The sequence below is a fragment of the Trichoderma gamsii genome (genome assembly GCF_001481775.2).
Source record: "Trichoderma gamsii strain T6085 chromosome Unknown Scaffold_19.2, whole genome shotgun sequence".
Taxonomy (NCBI): Eukaryota; Fungi; Ascomycota; class Sordariomycetes; order Hypocreales; family Hypocreaceae; genus Trichoderma; species Trichoderma gamsii.
This window is the reverse complement of record NW_020171356.1, coordinates 139,165-161,302: the sequence shown is the minus strand read 5'-3', so window position 1 is coordinate 161,302 and position 22,138 is coordinate 139,165. Positions and strand designations below refer to the sequence as shown.

The window sequence follows — 22,138 nt, the reverse complement described above, 5'->3', positions numbered from 1 at the left end:
AATATCAAAAAATCTCGATTTTCTTGACGCAACCCTCCCCAACAGTGAGAGGCTTTGCTCTAGGGTCATGGCTAGGGCAGCGGTTTGAAGATCGGTAGAACCATATAGTATTATATAAAGAGGAGTGTTTCCGCCAAGCACGGCCCCAACGGGCGCATTTAGCGCTTGATCGGATTACATGTCCCCGAAAGAATGGGAAGAGTTTTGAAGCGTAACGGCAATCGCTGCCGGGCAGTCACATAGACACCATTTATAGTTCGCCCAACAGGAAACAAGATCAGAATCCAAGAATCTGATATGAACAAGTCTAAGTGGATTTAATAGCTATCCACATGAAACCCCGGACTCACTATACATCGTGTATCACATGATCTAGCGTCCCTTGAGATAGCTTAACAGGACAAAGGTCTATGATAGAGTCTGTCCTTGGGCGACCTAATAGCACCTTCTCCATTGAATCCATCTCACAAATTTGGAGTTCCGTGCTCTCTTCGTAGACTCGTTCAGCCTATCGAGGTATTTCTTCTTGAGCGAAGTAAAACTGTATGCACGCCAGGGGATATAGTTTATTACGTATCCAGGTATGTAAGTCCCCCCCTTTCGCATGAATCCTACGGCCATCAGAATTTGTCAGCATGCTCACCCGCCTATTTGTCAGCTCGAGCAGATGTATTGTTCGATGATATATAAATATCTCACCCCGGCTGAGATTAGGCACACTGGAGAGGTAGACTTGGGTCTAGGACAGCGCCGTCAGAGCTGATCATGGCCTACCGCAAGATTGGTGTTTTTGGCGCAACCGGCCACCTAGGCTCAGAATGTTAGTACAAATACACTTTTACTATATTCGTCGTGTAAGAGTTGACCGCTACGCATTAGTAACTCGCGCCTTGGTTGATGAGGGCTTCGAAGTGGTGCCATTTTCTCGTCAAAATACGGTATGTGTAGATGTCCAATGTTCTCAAAGTTTTATGCTCTAATAATGAAGAGGTTGTTGCGGGAATACCTACACAGCCGTTGGGATCGCTTGTCGGATTTGATGTGATCATATCTGCAGTTGGTACGACAGCACTGTTGTGCGGCAATCCATTCATAACAATATACTGATGCATTTATCCCTAAAGGCCACCAGGGGATGTATGAGCAGATACCCCTAATCGATCGCGCGAAAAAGGATGGTGTCAAACGCTTCATTGCTAGCGAATTTGGCGTGGATCATCGCACCGTTACATCGCCCTTCTTCGAAGCAAAGAGAGAGATTGCAAAATACGTACAGGAAGCTAGCTTTCCCGATGGTAAATATCTGTCCGAGCGCAGCTATATCACGGAAACTTGTCTAAGCACATACTAATGGATTCCTCAGGGTGGACCGCTGTCGCATCTGGCTTCCTGGAGTGGACGATACCTCTCTTTGTCAAAGTCGATTCTCAAACATCCTTGATTACCGTAGCTGGTAGTGGCAAGACACAGTACCCGTTTATAATTCGATACGACATTGGACGCATCTTGGCCGAGACGTTCAGAAACCCATCCAAGTACAAAGATACTTGGATATTTGCTGCTAATAGTTGGTTGTCTCTAGATGAGATTGCGCAATATGTCCAGAACGAGTCGCAATTGGAGCTGAAAATCCAGCACGAAGAATTGAATGAGAAGACACCAGTGCTACAGTTGCTTGAACAAGACGGGCTTCAGATTTTTGAACGCAGCCAACAGTCGGACTTTGCAAAACAACAAGCAGATATAAAGGAGGTCATAAAAGGTTACTTCAAGCCATACTTTGAGAAAACGGCTAATTAAAACTATTACTATTGTGGAAGAACGTCATCTCAGACAGGGCGGTTTCTTCGAATATGCTTGATACAGGAGTCCTTGAAAGGCTACTCAGCCCTGCTCCACACCGTCTTGCACAAAAAGAAAAAGTTAAAAACAATCATCGAGTGGTCATAGGTTGCTCTACAGAGTGTATTTTGAAAGGCGTGATATTTTATGGAGAGTTGATGTGTGTTAAAGAATGCTGTGAAGCGCCTGTCAATATCAAGACAAAAATACTTGCCGACGACAATTAACATTGTGGAGGACATGGAAATGGAACGTCTTATTGTAGTTTTAGATACTTCAGTATTTGTGCGATTGGTGGGTTTTACATCATCTCCAATTGACACAATCGGTCAAATATAGGTCTAGAATATGTGCTAGCTCGCATTAAAACCAGGCTTTGGCCAGGCATCGGTCTACCTATCAAATTATTAGCCCATAGGCCAAACAAGCATTGGCATCTGAGCCACAAATAAGGGAGACCAAACTGCACATACACTCCCTGCTTGAGCCCAACCGTATTTCCAGAGCTATATGATTCTTTGGATGGCTGCGCAGTCTACCCGATTAGGAATTGATGCATGTATCGTAAACAAGCCCCGCCGAATTGCGCAGACTAGATTCATGTATGAAGGAGCAAAACTAAATCATCATGTGATCGCTCTCCGTCTCCCCCTCAATTAATCGCACAGGTTACATTTGAGCATGATGACATCTACGCTCTTTTATGTGCGACTTTCTATCCCATCGCCGAATGCCCGCGTAGAGACTCCAGGGACTGGCCGTCATTCTCTAAGCCAGGGGAGTACCATACACGAGTCTCAATTATACCCGGTATCGAGGATAAAAAAAAAAGCGACGATCCTGAAGAGTAAAAATGTCGGTCGCTCCATCATCACAAAGGCTCTCAACCAAAAGAATATCGTCAAAGCCGGGCCCGCGACAAGAACAGGTATATTATCTGTGAAAATATACCGACTTGTTTCTTCGGGAGCCTAGCGTTAACAATGAGGTTCAGCTATGTGAGGTTTGTGAAAAGTTGCTCAAGCTGCTCCAAGCCCCAGTCGAGACTCGAGGAGATACCATGAATCACATCATGATCAATAACTGGAAGCAAGTCGTGGAATCACAATGTCTACATCATCCAAAATTTCTTGCGGCTGTGTTAAAACTTGATCTCACGCCTAGTGCCGCTGATGAGATTTCCCTCAGAGTTTTAGCATTCACGGGGTGGGACCACCTTGAAGTTCATGCTGATATCAAGAGCGCCGGAAAGTCTAGACAATTTAGATCAGGGCAAATCTACCTGCTTCAAAAAGGTACAAAGTTCCCAAAAGATGGCAGTGCACGACTCGTCAATCCTCTCTGGATTGACCGCAGTCTCCTTCGGCAGTGGAAAGAAAAATGTCTTTCTTCTCATGGCGAAACCTGCGGCTCAACACAGGCACAATCAGTTTATAATGACGATGCTCGGCCCACGTGGCTCATTGATGTTTGGCGCAAATGCCTCGTGCGCCCGTCGCAGCATGATCGATACATAGCTCTAAGCTATGTTTGGGGAGGGGCTCCCACATTGATGGCTCGAATGAACAATATTGCTGAGCTACTAAAGCCATTAGCATTCGCTGAAGGAAGGACAAGCGTGCCCATACCGAAGACGATCCGCGATGCAATGAGTTGCGTTGAAAGACTTGGTGAACGATATCTTTGGGTAGATTCGTTATGCATCGTCCAAGATGACCCAGTGCACAAGGAGGCAGAGATTAATAAGATGGTGGCTATATATTCCAACGCATTTATAACAATTACTGCTTCCGACGGTCTTGACGCCGATAGCGGCCTCCCAGGTCTCAGTGGTCTCACTGAGCCAAGGACAGCAATCCAAGTTGTCCATACATTGCGGCCGGGCATTCAGATCGTTGAGTGCCTCATGGAACCAAAGAATACAAAGTGGAGAACGCGAGGATGGACATATCAAGAAGAGGTATTTCCTCGACGACAGATCTTCTTCGAGGGTGGCTGGGCTCGCTGGGTTTGTCAAAGTGACAAGTGGGCTGAGGTGGGCGAGAAGCATGGTGGGAAAGTTGATGGACAAATTGGTAGCGTCACTAGTATGAGAGATGCACTGTCAAGTCCTATCCCAGATCCATATGTGTGGTGGAACATGATCGGTGCGTATAATATGAGAGACTTGACTTATCCCGAGGATGCCCTCAGTGGATTTGCTGGTATACTCAATTCTTTTGGAAGAAGTTTCGACGGCGGCTTCATCTCCGGTCTGCCTGCCGCCATGTTCTACATAGCCATTCTGTGGCACACTCGCGATCCACTCACTCGTCGAAGAGCGAAGGGCTCTGGTGGGAATTCTTGCCTCCCAAGTTGGAGCTGGATAGGTTGGAAAGGCACGCTTTTGTCAACTGTAATGCATCCATCGTTGGAGTTTGTCAAAGTGAGAGCGTCCAGAGAGGGTGCAAGGTACTTTGACAGAGTCACGCCCCTTGTCCAGTGGCATTGGAAAGAGAGCTTGAAGGATCCTGGGATTCCGATTCGGGATACCTGGTACGAGTATAGGCAGAAGTATGCCGTTGAAACACAAAAGAGCCCATGTCCCTCTGGATGGACTAGATATAGTGTTGATACTGAAATACATTCAGGGAGGCTCACCTTTCCGCCACCAGAGCTCGACAACTCGCCAAAATTCTTTTACAAGCACATCTCAGAGCCTGAGTCAGAATTTTGGTACCCTGTTCCCATACCCGATCCATCGCAGATCCCCAAAAGCCACGTCGCCGCACCATTCATCTCTTGTCGGACAAAGAGAGCTTTTCTATACGGTAGCGAAGTCATCACACCGCAGTACATCAAAGGCACTGCGGTCATTTCACTTAGAGACAACACGTCAGCTTGGATTGGCGTTATACGGCTACAGGAAGAATCAACAGACAATAGCAGAAGCTTAGCAGGCCAAGAGATTGAGTTAGTAGAAGTTGCCTTGGGTCGTGTCCCAAATGATGCTCGCCAAAGGCTCCAACACCACCAGGTCTTGGATGAATGGGACCATGAAGAGAGGCCGAAAAATAACGACATGTACGAGTACTATTACGTCATATGGGTTGAGTGGATAGACGGTGTTGCATATCGAAAAGCATTGGGACGAGTGGAAAGAAGTCTGTGGGAGGCCCAGGAGCGTCAAGATATTGACTTGGTCCTCGGATGAGCAAATAGACTGCGAATAGCGAATATTAAGCAAGGCTAGTATATGGGGAAATTTAGAAGGTGAAAATGCTATTATGAAGATGAGGTTGTAGCTAGGAAATGGCAACATAGTTTAGGATCCAGAATGGTTATGATGATAGGACTGAATGATGAAGGGGGAGAGGGCATAGTTGGGAAAAGGGTATTTTGAGGAGACAGCAAGAGGATGTGTTTGGGAGATAGGAATCGCGCTTACAGATCACATACTTGGCGCACCATACCTAGGCAGCTGGCTGAGTAGTATGTTACTCCAATACAAGAATCCATCCGCAGGTTGGCGGGGCTGGGATTGTCTTATATTCTAGTGGCTCATCTCTCCAAAATCACTTATTCTAGGCCACTCTTCTCAGTCTTTTATATTTAGTATTCTCAATACCGTCCTATAAACACCGTGGCTTGACGGTGTCAATTCCCTACTACTTGTATCTTCTTTCTCTTTTTCTTTTTCTGGTTTATCTCTGCAGCAATAGATGTACGATTAGGGTTGAAGCTATCGATAGGACCCCCTCTATGGCTGCTACCTAAATGTGCCTAATGAACGGATGATGCACGAATGCCCAACTCAAGCATACACACCTCCCCGCCTTCAACAAATGAGGTAGTCTCAACGCCTAGGTGGCATGGCATTTTTTTCACCAATGATGCTAGATGGATTCAATTATGCAATTATTTGGGGTATTATTTACCAACTGAATATAAAAATTGATAATAACTAGATAAGCATATCGAAGACTGATCAGGCTGTTCCTCTTGTAATAGAATAAGGCACAACAAAGCATCATTCTTCAAATCTCAATTTTGATCATCTGGCGCTTTGCAATATCTATATACCTTACATCAAGGTCATTTAGAGAGCTGGATCAAACGTCGTCTGGTTGAATTAGCATCGTCTTGACATCCGAAGATCGATCATATGCCTATGTGTGCGTGATCAACCACAATGGCGGATACTGTTGGGCCTATTTCCAACGTAATCGCGGTCGCTGATCTCTTCATCAAAGTCGGCGTGCAGTGCTCTGTATACTGCTCAGGCCTCAAAACCGCCCCTCGCGATGTTCGATTGATCTTGAACGAGGCCGACAGATTCACGGCAACGCTCAAGGGTTTGGAGAAACTGCTTGTTAACAATTCCCAGAGCAAGAAGCTTTCATCTTTGCAGAATATTCTCGGCATAGTGGAAGAGTCTCGCCTGCAACTTCAAGATCTGGCCGCTAAACTCGAGCGAGGGACCAAACTGCAGAAGATAATGTGGCCGCTGAAGAAAGAAGAAGTTGCCAGGATAATCAGCCGGTTGGAGAAATATAGAGCCGCAATTGCCTTGGATTTACAGGTGGATCAGACGTACGTATAACAATTTTTCTTTTTTTAATCTGCTTTTCTTACTCGCAGCATTGCTCACTATTTGTCAACAGCGCATTGCTACTCAATGTTCACCAAGAGGCCGTATTGGCAAAGCTCAAATCTGCCAAAGGCGCAGCATTCGATTCTCCCGGTCACGTTAACAGCTCCAGATGCTATCCCGGGACAAGGAAAGGCATTCTGGAACATATCCAAACCTGGAGCACAAACCAAGACGGCCAGTGCATCTTCTGGCTGAATGGCGGAGCTGGTACCGGCAAGTCGACGATATCTCGAACCGTAGCGCAATCATTTGCGGATAAAGGAATGCTCGGTGCTAGCTTTTTCTTTAAGCGTGGAGAGGCTGACCGTGGCAGTATGGCTCTTTTTTTCCCCACGATAGCATCTCAGCTTGTCCAAACGTTTCCTCAGCTTGCGCCACACATCCGAGCAGCAATCGAGACCGATCTTACTATCTATGATAGGTCAATTAAGGAGCAGTTCGACAAACTTGTTGCAGAGCCCATTAAGACACTATCAGAGGTTTCCCAATTGCCGACGATAGTCGTTGTCGCCGACGCGCTTGATGAGTGCGAAAACGTCGAGCATGTGAGATTGGTCATCCACCTCCTCTCACAGGTGAATCATTCCGCATCTGTTTGCTTAAAGTTTTTCGTTACCAGTCGACCAGAGCTTGCTATCCGACTCGGGTTTAAGAATATTGATGGCCATTATGAAGATCTAGTCCTTCATCGAGTGCCTTCAATTATTGTCGAGCACGACATTGATTTGTTCTTGCGACATGAATTCAATTCCATTCTTCAGGACTTCAACAAGTCTGTGTCTTCAAGCAGGCAGCTGCCTCTGTCATGGCCCGGTGTCGAGAAATTCCAACAGTTGGTTTCCATGTCTGTGCCTTTATTCATCTTCGCTGCAACCGCTTGTCGTTTTGTTCGGGACCGACGAATTGGTGGACCCGAGGAGCAGCTGAGCAAGATCTTGGAGCAGCAAACGACTTTTGGATTAACGTCTCGCCTGGACGCGACATACTTACCAATAGTCAATGGACTGGTGGCCGGGCTCTCAAATGTTGAAAAGCGTCACGTTTGCGAGCGGTTCAAGCACATCATCGGTTCTATAGTCACTTTGGCAAGCCCACTTTGCGTAGCCTCTCTCGCCTGCCTCTTGAATATACCTCTACACGTTATTGAAGATCGGCTAGATTTACTGCATTCTGTCTTACACATTCCTCCCGATCCGCAGAATCCCGTGCGTCTACTTCATCTGTCTTTCCGCGATTTTCTTGTGGACCCGGAAAAAGCCAATTTGGAAGAAAGGTATCCGTTCTGGGTTGACGAGAAAAAGGCCCACGAAATGCTGGCAATACATTGCTTGGAACTGCTATTGACAGAGGGCACTCTTAAGAGAAATATTTGTTCCCTAAAACTGCCAAGCACCCCTCGATCTGAGATTGACCAACGAACTATCGATGCCGCTTTAAAATCTGAAGTTCAATATGCTTGCCTATACTGGGTCGCCCACTGGAAAGAGAGTAAGCGCAGCGTTGAAGATGGCGGGCTTGTCGACCACTTTTTGGATAGCCACTTGTTGCATTGGCTCGAAGTTCTCGGGTTGATCGGACGTATTTCGGATTGTATTGGAATGATAAACGACCTGTTGAGTTTGCTCCATGTACGATGATCTCCACGTCTTGCTTAAAGCAGGTCCATGATTAAGCTGACATTGATCTGAATAGCCGGGAAAGAGTGTCCTCACCTCAGCTCTCCTCCGAGATGTTCGACGAATCGTCCTCAGCAATCGGGCAATCATAGACATTTCGCCTCTTCAGGTTTACAACGCGGCCATTGTGTTCGCACCGGAAAAAAGCATCGTCAAAATGAAGTTTCGGAGCGAACTACCTGTTTGGCTAAATGTATCGCCACCAGTCGCTTCTGAGTGGGACCCATGTTTACAAATACTCGAGGGACACAGTTGCGGTGTGTATTCGCTTGCATTTTCGCATGATTCGAAATTGCTAGCATCGGCATCTTGGGACCAGACGATCAAGATCTGGGATGTTGCAACCGGTATCTGTATCTCAACGCTCAAAGTACAACACTCAAGAGGTTATGTGGATGCGTTCTCGCCTGAGGTTGTTTCAAGCTTGTATAACGAAATACATCTATGGGATGCTGTAACTGGAACATGCACTTCAATTTTCAAACACAGCGATGATATCATCCTTGGCGGCGTCTCTACCGCTTTCTCACATGATTCTAGGATATTAGCATCAGGGTCCCGAAAGTGCATCAAACTCTGGGATGTAACAAGCGGCATGAGTATTTCAACTCTCAGCCTCGACGGCGACGTATCCTGTTTGGTCGCTTTCTCACATGATTCTTCAATGCTGGTATCATTCTCATATGACTCTACAATCAAGCTATGGAATACTGCTACCGGTGCTTGTAAAAGCACGATCAAAGTCAACAACGAGGCTGTTCAATTAGCCGCCTTCTCTCAAGATTCCAGGATACTTGCATTGGTATCACGCCCACGAATTAGGCTATGGAATACCGTCAACGGAAAATGTATAGCAATCTTAGAAGGTCAAAGGGAGAAAGTTTTTTCTCTCTGCTTTTCACACGATTCTAGCATGCTCGCATCAGCATGTAGTAAGGGCGATGACACAACATGGCATATTGCGAGCGATATCAAAATATGGGATGTCGCGACGAGCAGAAATATAGCAACATTTAAAGGTCACAGCAAGAAGATTTTCTCACTCCAATTCTCGCACGATTCCAAGCTACTTGCATCGGCGTCATATGATTCTACTATCCAAATATGGGATCGTGACATCGATGTCGACCAAGTACCACTATCTGCCATGGATAAATACTCTATCACTGAGATACAGCTCATGAAGGGGACGAAGACACTGATTTCAAGATCATTAGGAAAAGAAACCCAGCTGTGGGATGTACCAACGGCTTCCTGCACAGCAACGCTTCCTGAATGTTGGGACTTAATTGCAGTTGCAGACAATACCGAGTTGCTCGCAACAACTTCAACCTCAAATAGTCATATTCAGTTTTGGGACATCGGGACCGACGCTAATATAACTACAGTAAAGGGCTTCAACAGCTCAATTTCCCGAACCGATCCAAATTTTGATTTCGAAATAATGATCGCTCAAATTGATGGCCATCACTTGGATAATTACTTCGCGATTACCGCAATCACATTTTCTCATAACTCTCAGCTGCTTGCATCAGCATCGGCAGCGGATGGAATCATCAAAGTATGGGACGTCAGCTCAAGTGCCTGCATAGCTACACTCACCGGGCATTGCAAATGGGTCAAACAACTTGCAATTCTGCCACATTCAGACGTACTTGTATCATCTTCCAGTGATGGAACAGTTAGAATCTGGGATATTCGCACCGGCACCTGTACCGCAATGTTTGAAGGGCAGAGTGGCCCCGATAACAAATCAATTGCATTCTCTCGCGACTACAGTTTGCTAGCATCAGGGTTAAAAGACGGAAGTATCGACGTTTGGGATCTCTCTACAGGAAAATGCCAAATAAAGCTTCTGGGAGCAGGCCAAGGCCCGGTACATACAGTCGCCTTTTCTCATAGCTCTGCACTGCTGGTATCAGTAGCACCGCGGCCCCGTAACCAAGACCACGAGTATATACCATATCGATTTCTCAAATTCTGGGACATCCCAACCAGCTTATGTCTAGCTACGATCGATGTCAGTTATCTCGCTACGGAGTCTATGTCTTTCTATGAAGTTGGATCTTGTGTCATTACAAGCGTGGGCGAGTTTACATTGAAGGGTACGTGTCATGCTGCATTGATTTACAGACGCTTGCTGATAAGAACACTAACTCGAACAGGAACCGTGCTCTCAGATGATTCAAGAAGAGAATCGCAGTCTCTGCCTGTCGGCGACGCTTCTATTCTCCGCCGGGGTATTGGCCTTAGCGAGGATTCAGAGTGGGTTATGTGGAATGACGATAGAATGATATGGCTCCCGCCAGCATATCGACCACGTCACGTCGCTGCGATAGAATCAACATTAGCTATCGCATGCTCACAACCATATGTGGTTTTTATGACAATTTCGCCCAGCGCATTCTCAAATGGCGAAACTTCGTCGATCCCATAGAGCATCCCAAGTGCCGTTTTGGGACGGCGGCTTGTCCGGAGCAGACACTTTGATTCTCTAGAAGCGTTTGAAAAGCTGCCAAGGTTCCGTTTTCTGTTTTGTAGGGGACGAATGGTTGAGCGGTAGGTTGACCACTGGCGAGGACCTGTTGTTGTATGTTTTTGGAAGTATTTTGGCTTTTTAGTTATCTGATCAATCGCCTAAAAAAAGCCAATTTATTCGCTCAGTCTAATAACATTTAACTCCGCTGATGCTCGAGTGACAAAGGATCGAAAAACTATGAACGTGGTATCAATCCAAGGGCACATATCCAATAACAGACCAAGTCGACCCATCATACTTGACCTCTCTTACTTTGCCATCCACCATGTAATAACAGCGCGCCATATCGTATTTGGATTGTATAGGAGTTACAACATAATCGGTTGCAGTAAGGCACGCTATATCTGTTCCGTCGTCGGGACTTCCAAGGGCGTCTGGCGTTGATGAGGTTTGCCACCCGTTGTTGTCGTCATTCTTGGTCATTTGGAGAACAGTGCCATTTTGCCATAAAACATAAAAGTTCATTAGGCTGTCTAGATTTCCGGCGGTCTTGGGGATAGCAAACGCGCCTATGGCTGCTTGTGCCGGGATGGGGACGTTAGGCGCTGGGTCATCTGCAATATACGTTAAATATAAGTAAAGCGCCCGAAAAAATATCCGTCTGTCAAATCTCACCTGCCACTGCATCTATACTAGCATTGTGCCGCATTTCCGCAAAAAGTGTATGGTCATCTCGCTGATAAATAAAATTGGCACTTCCAGTCCTTGAACCCCACCATGGGACTTCCACCAGTGCCGAATGATTGACGGCCGAGAGGTTCAAGATGTTGTGAGCCCAACGATTGTGTATCGAATAATAGGCCTCTTTTAACCCATTCACCCCGTTTTGAAAGACAACGCTCGGCCAGTGTGCTGCAAGCCTCGTGTTCATGCCTGCTCTTAGGGCTCTTGCAGAGAGAGTTCCCTTTTTATTGGTCGTGGTCCGCACCGGGGCTACTTCTTCTTGGATCGCCCAGTTGTTGATGTAGCCCTGTATTCCCTGGTAGAATACATCGATTTGCGTATAATTCTGTGTGATAAAGATTGGCGCATTAGATAGGTGGATATAGCAGTTGGAAGCAAGACTTACACTGGTGGAATTCCCTTCATTTTTGAAGTAGAATGTGGAATTATAACAGCTAGCTGCAAGCGGAGAGCCCGGCTTAAGCGGCGGGTCTGTCTGATATGTTGCTACCGTTGACCATTTGCCATTGCTGGAGCTGTAGCCCGTCATGCGCAATTGGCCATCCTTTCCTTGGTAGAATAGGCGGATGTTGTATTGGCTGGTCGTTTCCCACCAACCGGTTACTGCAAGGCTTGAATTGGAAGCAACGGCGCTGGGCGACGATGACGAGGGAGTTGAAGAAGGGGACGAGGGAGCACTCGAAGTCCTCGAGGACGTTGCGGAATTGTGATGTCGCGACCCAAGGACACCGCCAACCACAGCTGCCACTACCACCACCACCAGAATAACCGCTGCAACTGCCATCCATATCATCCTTCTTCTCGCGTTTTTCCTCGGTATTGTGCTTTCAATTGCTGGTGCAGCCTCGGTCTCGGGCTTTGTCTTGACACCTGAGCCAGGCAAATCGGTACCAACCACTTCCAATCCATCATCTCCACGGAAAGGCTCTGGAGCTCCGTCGCCATTTCTCGCAACGTCAACCTCTGGTAAGACTTCAGGCCCTGTGGCCTCGGCGAAGCGCGATCTCATGGGTATCAACGGTGGCGCCTGGAATTCCTCGTCGTCGCCAGGTGGAGGGAAAGAAAAAACAAATAGCACAAGACAGGAGAGAGGACAGGAGAGAGATTGACAGAGGAGGATTTAAGACACGGCGTCGCATGGCGCAGGAAAAGTTAACAATTGGCAGGGCTCTTTCAGGCTCTTTCAGCCTGTGGGTGGCTGGCTCCCCTCAAATCTGAGCGAAGTTCGTGTCGCATCGTTCAACTAGCCAGCTTCCACAGCCCGATAAAGCGCTATGAGATAATTTGGCAGGAACAGGATGCTGAAGGATGCAACTTGCAGCCAATTGCAAGGCTACGAGTGGTGATGTAAAGCTTTGGATCGGCGGTAGGATGGCCAGTTTCAGGGTTGATGCCGCAGTAGGTCGCAAAACAGGCAAAGCGGTAGAAACCTATACATAGATTTGGGTGGTAGTTGGCTGAGCTAGGAAGGTCTCTGCCGAGTTACGAGCGTACACTGCAATACTCAATGTGTTGAAAGCCGAGCTGGATTAGCATCACTATAACGTAATGCAATTAAGACTACGCCTCTTATATGTAGCACATTTTTCTTTGGCTCTAAGGCATTGGTATCAAGATATTGTCTATTATAACGTCGATATTTAAGATCGAAAGGAACAAGCATCCGCATATGCCACTCCAAGATTTTGCCCCCGCGGAACACGGAGTAAGCCTGCATGGTTCCAAGTGGAAACAGGCAGTGCTGTGGACCGCGAGCCACGAGCCATAGGCTTACCCTGCCAACTATAAAGAACCTTGAAGCCTTGCTTACCTTTGTAGTAGTATTAAAACAATCTCACGAGTTCTCCATCTGGTCAAAGAGCCACGGTTCGTGGTCCAATCCTGATGAAGCCACCCGGAACTGCTGGCATGACTGCGGTTCTTTAACCAGAGTATCCACCAATTCCGAGAGTAGAGGGTAGGCAGATAAAGATGGCAGCGTTGATGTATTAGCAAGATCTTGCGAAACCGCGAAAGTGGAGAATGCGAGCCACTTGCGCTCGAGAAAGCCAGACCGTAACAAAGGGCGGACGCTATTATTGAGTGTGCAAGCGTATATAGTTTTCTAAAAAAAAAAAATGTAAATACAAACTATAGATGTCGCAATTTAACAATTCCTTTTTTTTCAGCCGTTGAATCAATCTTTGTACCATTATCCACCTATTCAAGTGGAATCCCCTATTCTGTAACCCAGTTAGCGGAGCCAACTATCAAAACTCCAGCGGTGCATGTAGTCGGAACGAACTCACAACTTAGGCGTACTTTCATTAAGAAACAAAAGAAGAGAAAAACAAAATATATATAAAAAAAAAGCGCTTTATTTACTAGCGGAGGTTCCACCAAAGAATTTCGCATCAAAAGTGCGCAGCTCTTTGCGCATGCGTGCCTCCGCCTCAGTCACTGCTTCAGCGTCGGACGGCATCTTGCCAAAGCCCGGCCCTGGACGTTGACAGCCGGGAGCTGTCTCTTTGTTTTTGTCAAGAAAACGACCAAGGCTGTAGTTAGGGTCGTTGGGAACGGGAACGGGAACGCGGGGACGGGCGGCGGCTTGTGTGGCGTTATCACTGACAGCCCAAGGGTCGTTGGCTCTGTGCGACGATTAGCGGTGGCGTGTTAGCCAGGTACGAGATGTGGGGGGTGAATCAATTAAAGGGTTTTGATTGTTTGGTCCGATTTGGGATCTACATGTGCCCAAATGGCATACTTGAGATACCAGGGCGGGAATGTTCGGCTCAGAGGGTACAGAGGGAAGCAAAGAGGCAAAAGAAAACATAAAAAGCAAAGTAGGAGGACATTAATTGTACTTACATAGCGCCATCACCACACGTCGCGCCTGTAGATGAAGGAGGCATGGGGGAAGACTGGAGGGTGGTCGAGGGCTTCTTCAAGACAAATGAGCACTTGCGCCAAGTTCAGCTGTGTTCGCCAAGCTATAGCCACGAACGATGCCGGAGCAGCTCTGGGAGAAATCGAAAAGAGGGCCATGATCAGGTTTTATATTCATGAAGAGGAAGGCATCAGACAGAGCACCTGGTTCACATCAATTGCAGCATCATTAGGCAACTGAGTGGGATGAAAACTCTAGTCATGGCGACTGAGGTTAATGACTCTGTACCTATCTCTGTTGGGGTACCTATGCAGTAGCACGCGATGGAATACACGAGCCATGCTACTGCATTTGGACCACCACATGGGCGATTTCATGAGATGGATGTGGCCCTACCTGTAGCATCCGCTAACTTCCGGCCGCGGGAGGGGATAAGGTTGAGCTCCTAAACGGTAAAATCCAATTGATGCGTTTTAACGCGGGGGACCATTGAGAGCGGCATTTGGGCAAAGCGCCGTTCATCAGAGGATGTGCGTTGCACAACTGGATGACGTTGATACGGCACTCTTTTTACGGTGCTGACGCTCTAGTGCTCTACCACTTTATTTACCTACTGTATGAAGGCAATGTACTGTATGAAGGCAATGCATCTCCCAGGGACGACAATATGCAAACATAGAATTTTGAAGTTGGGAGGTCTAGCAGAAGGCAAAGCACCAAGACGGCTTTGCCGAATACTTATAAACCTAAACTCTGCATGGAATAATTATTCACATATGCCCCTTGCAGATAGAGGCGTAATGGTCTCGTGCTTGCCACCACTCTAGTAGCCGATGATGAATGTGTTCCCGGCGCTGGTCGTGCTGTTGCTGTTGCTGTGCTGTGCTGTGCTGTGCTGTGCTATGGTGCCGCCGCTGTTATGCCGGCTCAATCCTCACTGCCCGGGGGCTCGCTCCTCGTCAAACGCAGGGATACGGGTAGCGCGGATTAGAATCTGGGGCGTGTTGCCGAAGTGCATAGGTCAGCGCCGACACAGTCCAAGTGGCTGGCTCCCCGAGGGCTAGACGACGATGGCGGTTCCAGGAGAAGAGGAGAAGCGAACTCGGTGAAGAAGCAGAGGCTTAAATCGCATGTATTTGAATGGGACTGAGGGGTACCGCCCACGGCCAGGGTGTGGTCGAATAGTTGAGATGCGTGCCCAATTAATTTCTCATGCTCTTATTGAGCAGAGCCAGACGGAGGCGGGCTTCCCCATTGGGCTGGCATCCCACCTTGCAGATAGCAGCGTATTATGCCAGTTGAGGCTCTGTTTTTTCTTCTTCTCCCAGTATGCCTACCTATGCCTATTGGTTACAACGTACATGCATACAATTGCGCCAGTTGTATCTGCCACTTATATCTATATACTAGCCCAAGAACAAGCTGATAGCAAAATGCTTGTTCCCTTGATGCTGTCTTCCCTTTTGGCTGGCCAGGCATTCCTTCGTGCCATCTCTGCCAAAGTTTTACGTTTTACCGTTTAGCCAAACCAAAAGGGACGGTGTAACAAGGAGCTACAACGTGTTGTGCGCACGAATGAATACTTAGGTTGCTCGCGGTACATGTGCTCAATATCCAATTTGAGGCGGCCTAAACGTGGAGCTGGAAGGGCCAGGTTGCCGCTAAGCAGCGGGCACTAGAGCGGACGCCAGATTAGACCAAACGCTGACAAGGTGGCTTGGGGCTTTTTTGCCAACCGCGCGATCGCCATGGACACAGTGTTGATAAGGATTGAGAATTCCCAGCTCGTTTTCAAGTCCTTCCACCACCCCTCCCTTTGCCTTTCTCATTGAAAAAGTTGCTTTGCGGATATTGAAATCAAGGACTGCCTGACAGCAGAAATGACGTATACGCGACACATTGGAGAGAGTCTCCAAGTGCCCCGATCGTCGCTGAATATATGCGGCTTCAAGCTTTTAACATGGGTAAGTTTTGTATCAGTATTCCAAGAACATTCCACTGCATAATAGGAATTTACATTAATATAACTGTCTAAATCTGACTGTGAACTCTCCGTGCTTTATCTCCTGGAGGAACTCGCCATGATTGTTGGTAACTCCGGATAAGGCTTGAGGAATCAGAAAATTGCGTCATTGCTCGATTAATGTCAAAAGGGAAAAAGATGATAACTCCCAGAAGCTAGTAAGTATTGAGGCATATACTACTACATACATGTAGCTTCTAGAGAAATGAGACGCCTACTACTAATGTACTCGGGTTTCGGACTCGGGCGACGGTCCACGCTCCACGCACCTCAGGCTATCTTCAAAATTTAAATCTGAGAGAGGACGGCCCATTAGGAATCGAAGACGAGGCAGCGGAGAAGAAACATTCGACCCAGGCGAAGACTATCGAACATTGAACCAAGAGGTGTGGCCGCGAACCACACTAAGCACAGGCAACAGCCCAAGTTATTTCACCGCGCATGTCGTGCTATTTTTGCCTTGTACCTTGATGCTTTGGTGGCTGGAGCGTCATGCGGCCTGAAAAATGATGCGAACACATTGCACCTAAAGCGCTGAGACACCAGTTCCGGTTTTTTTTTTTCCCCCTCAGACACCCTGAACGCCGTTTCCAGGAGTTGGTATCTAGACACGATTGGCGGTGTTAATGAGTGCGCCAGGGTCGCTTTAGGCTTATTTTGTGTCAACCTCTCTATTTACAAGATTGGACTCGCACATAAAGTATTAGGATCAATTTGTTTTCTCTTGCAAAGTGAAAGGAATGGAACCAGTACGTGGATATAGATAGACTACTGGAGCCGATGTCTGTGGGTTAGTGAGAAAGCGGAGTTCAAAGCCACACGCCCGGTAGTCTTTCAGCCTGCAGTAATCATTTAGCTCTTTCAGCCCGCGCTAGTGAGCAAAACATGGCGAAGCGGCTCGCTAAGAATGTGATGCTAGAAGGCGGCAAGGCGGCAGCGCGGAGCCGGACCGTATGGAGGATTTTCCGAGATTGATTTTGTGACATGTTCTCTCGAGCCCGGCACTCGGCGTTTAGAGCTATCCCTAGCCAAGAGAGCGGAAAAAAGGCCAAACACTTGTACTATATTTTCTAGGTAGGGCGCGTTCGTCTTATCCTCTTTCAGCCCGCGTGTTAGTTTCCCCTAGGTTCGATTGCCCTTTCAGGAAACTTGAATTCTTTATTTCTTGCGCTTCTTTCGATTTATGATCGGTTATAGTCCGTAAAATGTCTCATGGACTATTGGGTGCCCTTAATACTCCTCTAGTGCACCCACAAAAGTGTCGTTGGACTTATTGTAGAGAGCAAAGAAAGGTGAAAAGAAGGATTTGATTTCAGGTTTAGAAAATATAAAACCCCTTCTCCTTCTCCTACTTTATTCTTCTGTGTAGAAACTCGATACAAACTAAACTCAGTATACTTTTGCTCCATCCATTCTATTGCACACATACGTTTTCGGCTTCAACGCCAGTATGCCTTCCATTGCCACTGATACCATGCGCAATGCTCGCGACAGGTAGGCACCTATCACTACCTATGTATAAGAGTCACTTCGTTATCCCTGTCTCCTTGCCCGAGACAAAGAATACCTGCCTTTTTGATAGTATATTCGTCTACGTACAAGGAGCACAGATTATGAACCTGCTTTCACTACCTATCCACCTATCCACCTATCCACCCATCCACCCAGCATCTAGTCCGATGTTTCACATTCCTTCATCTCTTCGGTAGGGCCAAGACAGCTTTAGAGTGCCTTTCTGGGGATGGGAGTGTACGCCGCTTACTTGGCTCACCTAGCAAACAGCACACCTCATACAGCCAATGCTGTCAGAGAGATATAAAAGCAGTCTTAACTTTCCAACTCCCAATGAGATTGATACTATTACCTCTTCGTAGCAATTATTGATAGCAGCAATTGATGCTAATTACAATCTCTCTACACAGTGCCGGCAACAACACCCCTGCCACCAGCTCAGACAACAGTCATCGCATCCGTCTCCACTATATCGGTAACATCAATCGCTTCCTCGCCGATCAAGACCAAACCCCCCCACCTTGCCTTGGCCCTGTGCAGACAGAATCTGAGGCTGAGGCCGCCGGCGAAGCTCGCGCATCCGCCAATATCCATGCTTTTAGTATGCAATTTGGATGTGGGAATAAATCTCCGGTTACTCAGTCTGCATGTACGCAAAAGTAACATTGAAGAGAGTTGCTGAGGAAGGGTGCTGTTGAATTATGTGCAATATGTCGTTTAGCGCAGTATTGATGTGGATGCTCTATACATCATCAAGGGGAGCGGAGGGGAAAGCATTAGGTTAGTAGGTATGGCAATGAACATCCACATGTACCCTATATCTGCAGCCTTTTTACAGGATACCCGCCTTCGTCGTCTTGTGTGCATAGATTGACCGGTGCATGTACGTGTTAGAATCGCCAACCCCAGGGATATTGGCATCGGTGGCCATATTATTAAGGTTATCCCCCTCCAGATCCAAGTCGCTCAAACGGTCACAAGAATAGCTAGGATATCGGCTACTCAAGGGCAGATAAAATGCACAGCATTGATTACCTACGGCGCCGTGTAGCCTACAAGTGGTTGTGAGCATGGTGGAATGATGCACTGCTTATGGAAATTTGGCTTGGCGCCGTCAACCGGCGCCCCTGCCAAATCGCACCATTGATGCGGTCAGACAGCACTCTTCTGCTCCATAGCGGTTGATAGGGCGTTTGAAGAGAGGCCGAGATACGATGGGCTATTGGCAATTGAGATGCGCCGCCGTGGGGCAGTTAGCAGACAAGAGCAGTCTCAAAACGGTTATTGTCAGGCCCGGTTTTCTGGACCTTTTGAAGCAAGGTGTGACATGGAACCTTCTCCACGCTGTTCTCGATCTTCTGCTGATTCCCCTTCGTATGAACAGAACAGCAAAGCCTTTCATACTGCTATATATTCGCTACTAGGATAAGAATGCTCAGCCTTTATCTGAGAGAAAAGCAAGATTCAGGGCTCCAGTTTCTATCTTCAGCACCGCCTCTATCGTACGATTACATGCAAATGTACTATTTGAACAACATCTCTAGTTGTCCCATTCAGCTGCATTGAAGGCAAACTGGGGCGGGAATAGTAATATGCGGCTTTGAAGAAGTTTCAAGCAACCCGCGGGCTACAACTAATTCGCAATGCAAGAATATGTAGGTAAACTATAGCAGGATAATATGCATGCATACATGTTGCGCCAATCCATTCCACACAATACCAGATAGAGGGGCAGAATGACACTATGTGAATATCTCGTATGCTTAATTGCGTGCAGAGGTGTTGCCAAATTTCTCATCAAACGCGCGCAGCTGTACAAGCATTTTCGATTCTGCTTCGGCCTCGCTTGGTGCTTGCCTCAAGCCAACAGGCGGATGTTGGTCTTGCTCGGAATGAAAGCGGCGGACGATGAAGGTGGCATCCGAAGGGACGAGAGAGATGGCGGCTTCGGTGCAGCCTGAGGTGGCTGCGGGAGGGGCTGCGGGAGGGGCCGCAGAAGGGGCGGTGCTGGAACTGGGATAGACTTTGGTTAGCCCGAGTCAAGAAATAGCACGTGTGCAACGGCGGATCTTGAAGAGGAGTACAGATTCCCCGGGCTTATGTCATTAGTTGACCAATTAGAAGAGCGGTTGGTCACTGGTTTTGGATTGAAAGCCTGCACCAGGATACGGATAGATATACCACAAATGTCAAGAGAAAATGAAGTTTTGTTAATCGTGCTGCTGCATCGATAGCACTTGCCAAATTTGATGTAAAGAGGCAAAAGTGAATTACCAAGGGATAACACTTACACATTATTACTACAGTCAGCCTTACTAGCCATTTCGAAAAGCAAAAGTATTCAAGATCAGCGAGTAAAGGTCAGGGCACAGGGATAGACCAGCCAGAGGGCAGTATACAACAGCAACGAGAATAAGAGATAGATTGGCGACGCACTTAGTTGATATGGAAGGAGGGTCAAAGGAATTGCACGAGGGCAAGAATAGAGGGAAATGAGACTGTTAAATAGGATATCTGCCACTCCATAAATCCCGCTTCTATGCTATACTCTTATGAAGACTGGCAAAAAGGATCAATATTCAAATGGCACTAGGATACGTGTAAGCAGGCAAACTTAGCAGCCTTACTGTACCTACTTATGTAGTGCTTGGCTGAATGAGCGCTGGTGTTTACAAATTCGGCTAGCGCTAACGCTGGGGCCTGGACGCGGCGGGTCAACCCGATTCCACTTGCCGTAGGTTCCTATACTTGGTATGCACAAGAGCCTAAACTACAGCAATTATTCTATAGCAGGTACCGTGGATGTGCTTTGGGCGACGGTAATGGCCCCAATGGCGGGGGCATGTCACTGATGGACCCCGTCCTTGCGGCTTGGCTTCTCGTGGGCGGGTGGGTTCCAGGTGGCCGCTTCGACCCAATGCTACGCCGCCGGAGGTAGTGCCAATAACGGCGAATTTGGCCTTGACAGCAGGCGGTGGCGCATATACATATACGAGCCACGGAGGAGCATATACTGTGTCGCCGGCAATATGTTTTATGGCATAGCCTACTCTTTACGTGTAATTAGGTACATGTAACCAATTTGACTCACTGATTCAGATTGCAGCCTCTCACCCTTGGGCTGCATGTACCTACCTGTAAGTACCTAAGTAGGTACTTAGGTACTAGACATCCTACAAACATTTGAACCTTAGTGTCGTGGGATATTCCTTCTCTTACAAAAGCAATGCATGCAAATATCTTTTTCCTATAGCCCTATCATAAAGCTTACATTTCTAAATTGAAACTTCGACTGCTTGTTTCACAATTAGGACAAACGTGTAGATAATTGTCCCCTTACTTACGGAATCTAGGCGAGCGGAGCACCACTTACTGTCTATTCAATCAGCGCTAAATACTAAATATGGGTTAATTCAGGTTTGTGCGGGAATGTTGTCATTGCCTGAGGTTGGGCTGGGATCAGAAAAGATTATGCTCCCAGGTAAGGCATAGAAGTCTTTCCAGATGACATGTCTAATTAAAAATTTGGTCCCTAGATAGTGTGACGATGGAGGCTCTGAGGTTGGAGTATTGCGCATGTGAAACTCTTGCCTTTAGATCAATCCTGGCCGACAATCGCATGTAGACTCTGACATTGAGGGTATTCTGGGTTTAAACCCCCCAGCATCGGTTGCACATTGTTGCTTCAAAGTGATAAGACTGCTGTCCCATGTTTCACATTGTAAAGGGGCCCAGCATTATAACCAATGAAGTAAACTTAATGGATATCAAGGTCCACTACCTAGGTACGTAATTATACAATTTTCAACCTCGTAGTTTTACTAACCATGCTCACATGCAGCTACCATTACCCCGCTATCGCTTGCCAGCAAGAGAGGAAGAAGAGAGGAAGACTGCATGTCATCCTAATTATACTGGATAGGTCTCTCTGTCTTTTATATTACCAGAATATATAGCTAGCATTGACCTATGGCAGCTTTCTATCTCAATCCATCTCATTTCATTACCTCGTATACTTTTTTTTGATGATTAAGCCAGTTCAATGCTGATTGAAGCTTCCAGCTAGACTGAGACTGCCAGGGTAAGGTGATTCAAGATGGCCACAATGGCTTTGTCTTTTTTGCCTTGTAGCTTTTTTGGCCGCCTTTTAGGCATTTTCGTATCTTGCGCCTTATGGAGCTCGCAGAAAGCCTAGGGGATGCTCTCGTTAGCTTTTCTGCGAGGTGACGCGGCGAAACATATATGCATGTTTGCTTGTCTACTGAATGAAGGCTGTCAAAGTGCCTCTCAATTGGTTCAAGAGGGGGTTTACTGAGACATCTTGGGCTTGTTGTTTGGGCTCTTCGATTGTGAGACATACTGG

The 22,138-nt window shown here is 47.1% G+C and overlaps 6 protein-coding genes across 6 annotated transcripts; 3 read left to right on the top strand and 3 right to left on the bottom strand.

Moving 5' to 3' along the window:
• Positions 1–765: 765 nt before the first annotated feature.
• Positions 766–1,800, top strand: TGAM01_v205856 (hypothetical protein; the record flags this gene model as incomplete). The annotated part of the gene is made up of 5 exons (XM_018803047.1): positions 766–820; positions 880–938; positions 991–1,060; positions 1,125–1,295; positions 1,364–1,800. 5 exons carry the CDS (start codon positions 766–768, stop codon positions 1,798–1,800), a joined length of 792 nt encoding a protein of 263 aa, XP_018663813.1.
• Positions 1,801–2,695: 895 nt separating this feature from the next.
• Positions 2,696–5,035, top strand: TGAM01_v205855 (heterokaryon incompatibility protein; the record flags this gene model as incomplete). The annotated part of the gene is made up of 2 exons (XM_024549737.1): positions 2,696–2,770; positions 2,837–5,035. 2 exons carry the CDS (start codon positions 2,696–2,698, stop codon positions 5,033–5,035), a joined length of 2,274 nt encoding a protein of 757 aa, XP_024405496.1.
• Positions 5,036–6,013: 978 nt separating this feature from the next.
• TGAM01_v205854 (hypothetical protein) lies at positions 6,014–10,588 on the top strand (the record flags this gene model as incomplete). Its single annotated transcript, XM_024549736.1, has 4 exons — positions 6,014–6,414; positions 6,486–8,103; positions 8,168–10,256; positions 10,317–10,588. 4 exons carry the CDS (start codon positions 6,014–6,016, stop codon positions 10,586–10,588), a joined length of 4,380 nt encoding a protein of 1,459 aa, XP_024405495.1.
• Positions 10,589–10,879: 291 nt separating this feature from the next.
• Positions 10,880–12,383, bottom strand: TGAM01_v205853 (hypothetical protein; the record flags this gene model as incomplete). The annotated part of the gene is made up of 3 exons (XM_018803050.1): positions 10,880–11,244; positions 11,306–11,699; positions 11,760–12,383. The coding sequence occupies 3 exons, from the start codon at positions 12,381–12,383 to the stop codon at positions 10,880–10,882; spliced, it is 1,383 nt and encodes a 460-aa protein (XP_018663816.1).
• Positions 12,384–13,730: 1,347 nt separating this feature from the next.
• TGAM01_v205852 (hypothetical protein) lies at positions 13,731–14,265 on the bottom strand (the record flags this gene model as incomplete). Its single annotated transcript, XM_018803051.1, has 2 exons — positions 13,731–14,001; positions 14,222–14,265. The coding sequence occupies 2 exons, from the start codon at positions 14,263–14,265 to the stop codon at positions 13,731–13,733; spliced, it is 315 nt and encodes a 104-aa protein (XP_018663817.1).
• Positions 14,266–19,538: 5,273 nt separating this feature from the next.
• TGAM01_v205851 (hypothetical protein) lies at positions 19,539–20,098 on the bottom strand (the record flags this gene model as incomplete). Its single annotated transcript, XM_024549735.1, has 2 exons — positions 19,539–19,782; positions 20,067–20,098. 2 exons carry the CDS (start codon positions 20,096–20,098, stop codon positions 19,539–19,541), a joined length of 276 nt encoding a protein of 91 aa, XP_024405494.1.
• Between the last annotated feature and the right edge of the window lie 2,040 nt (positions 20,099–22,138).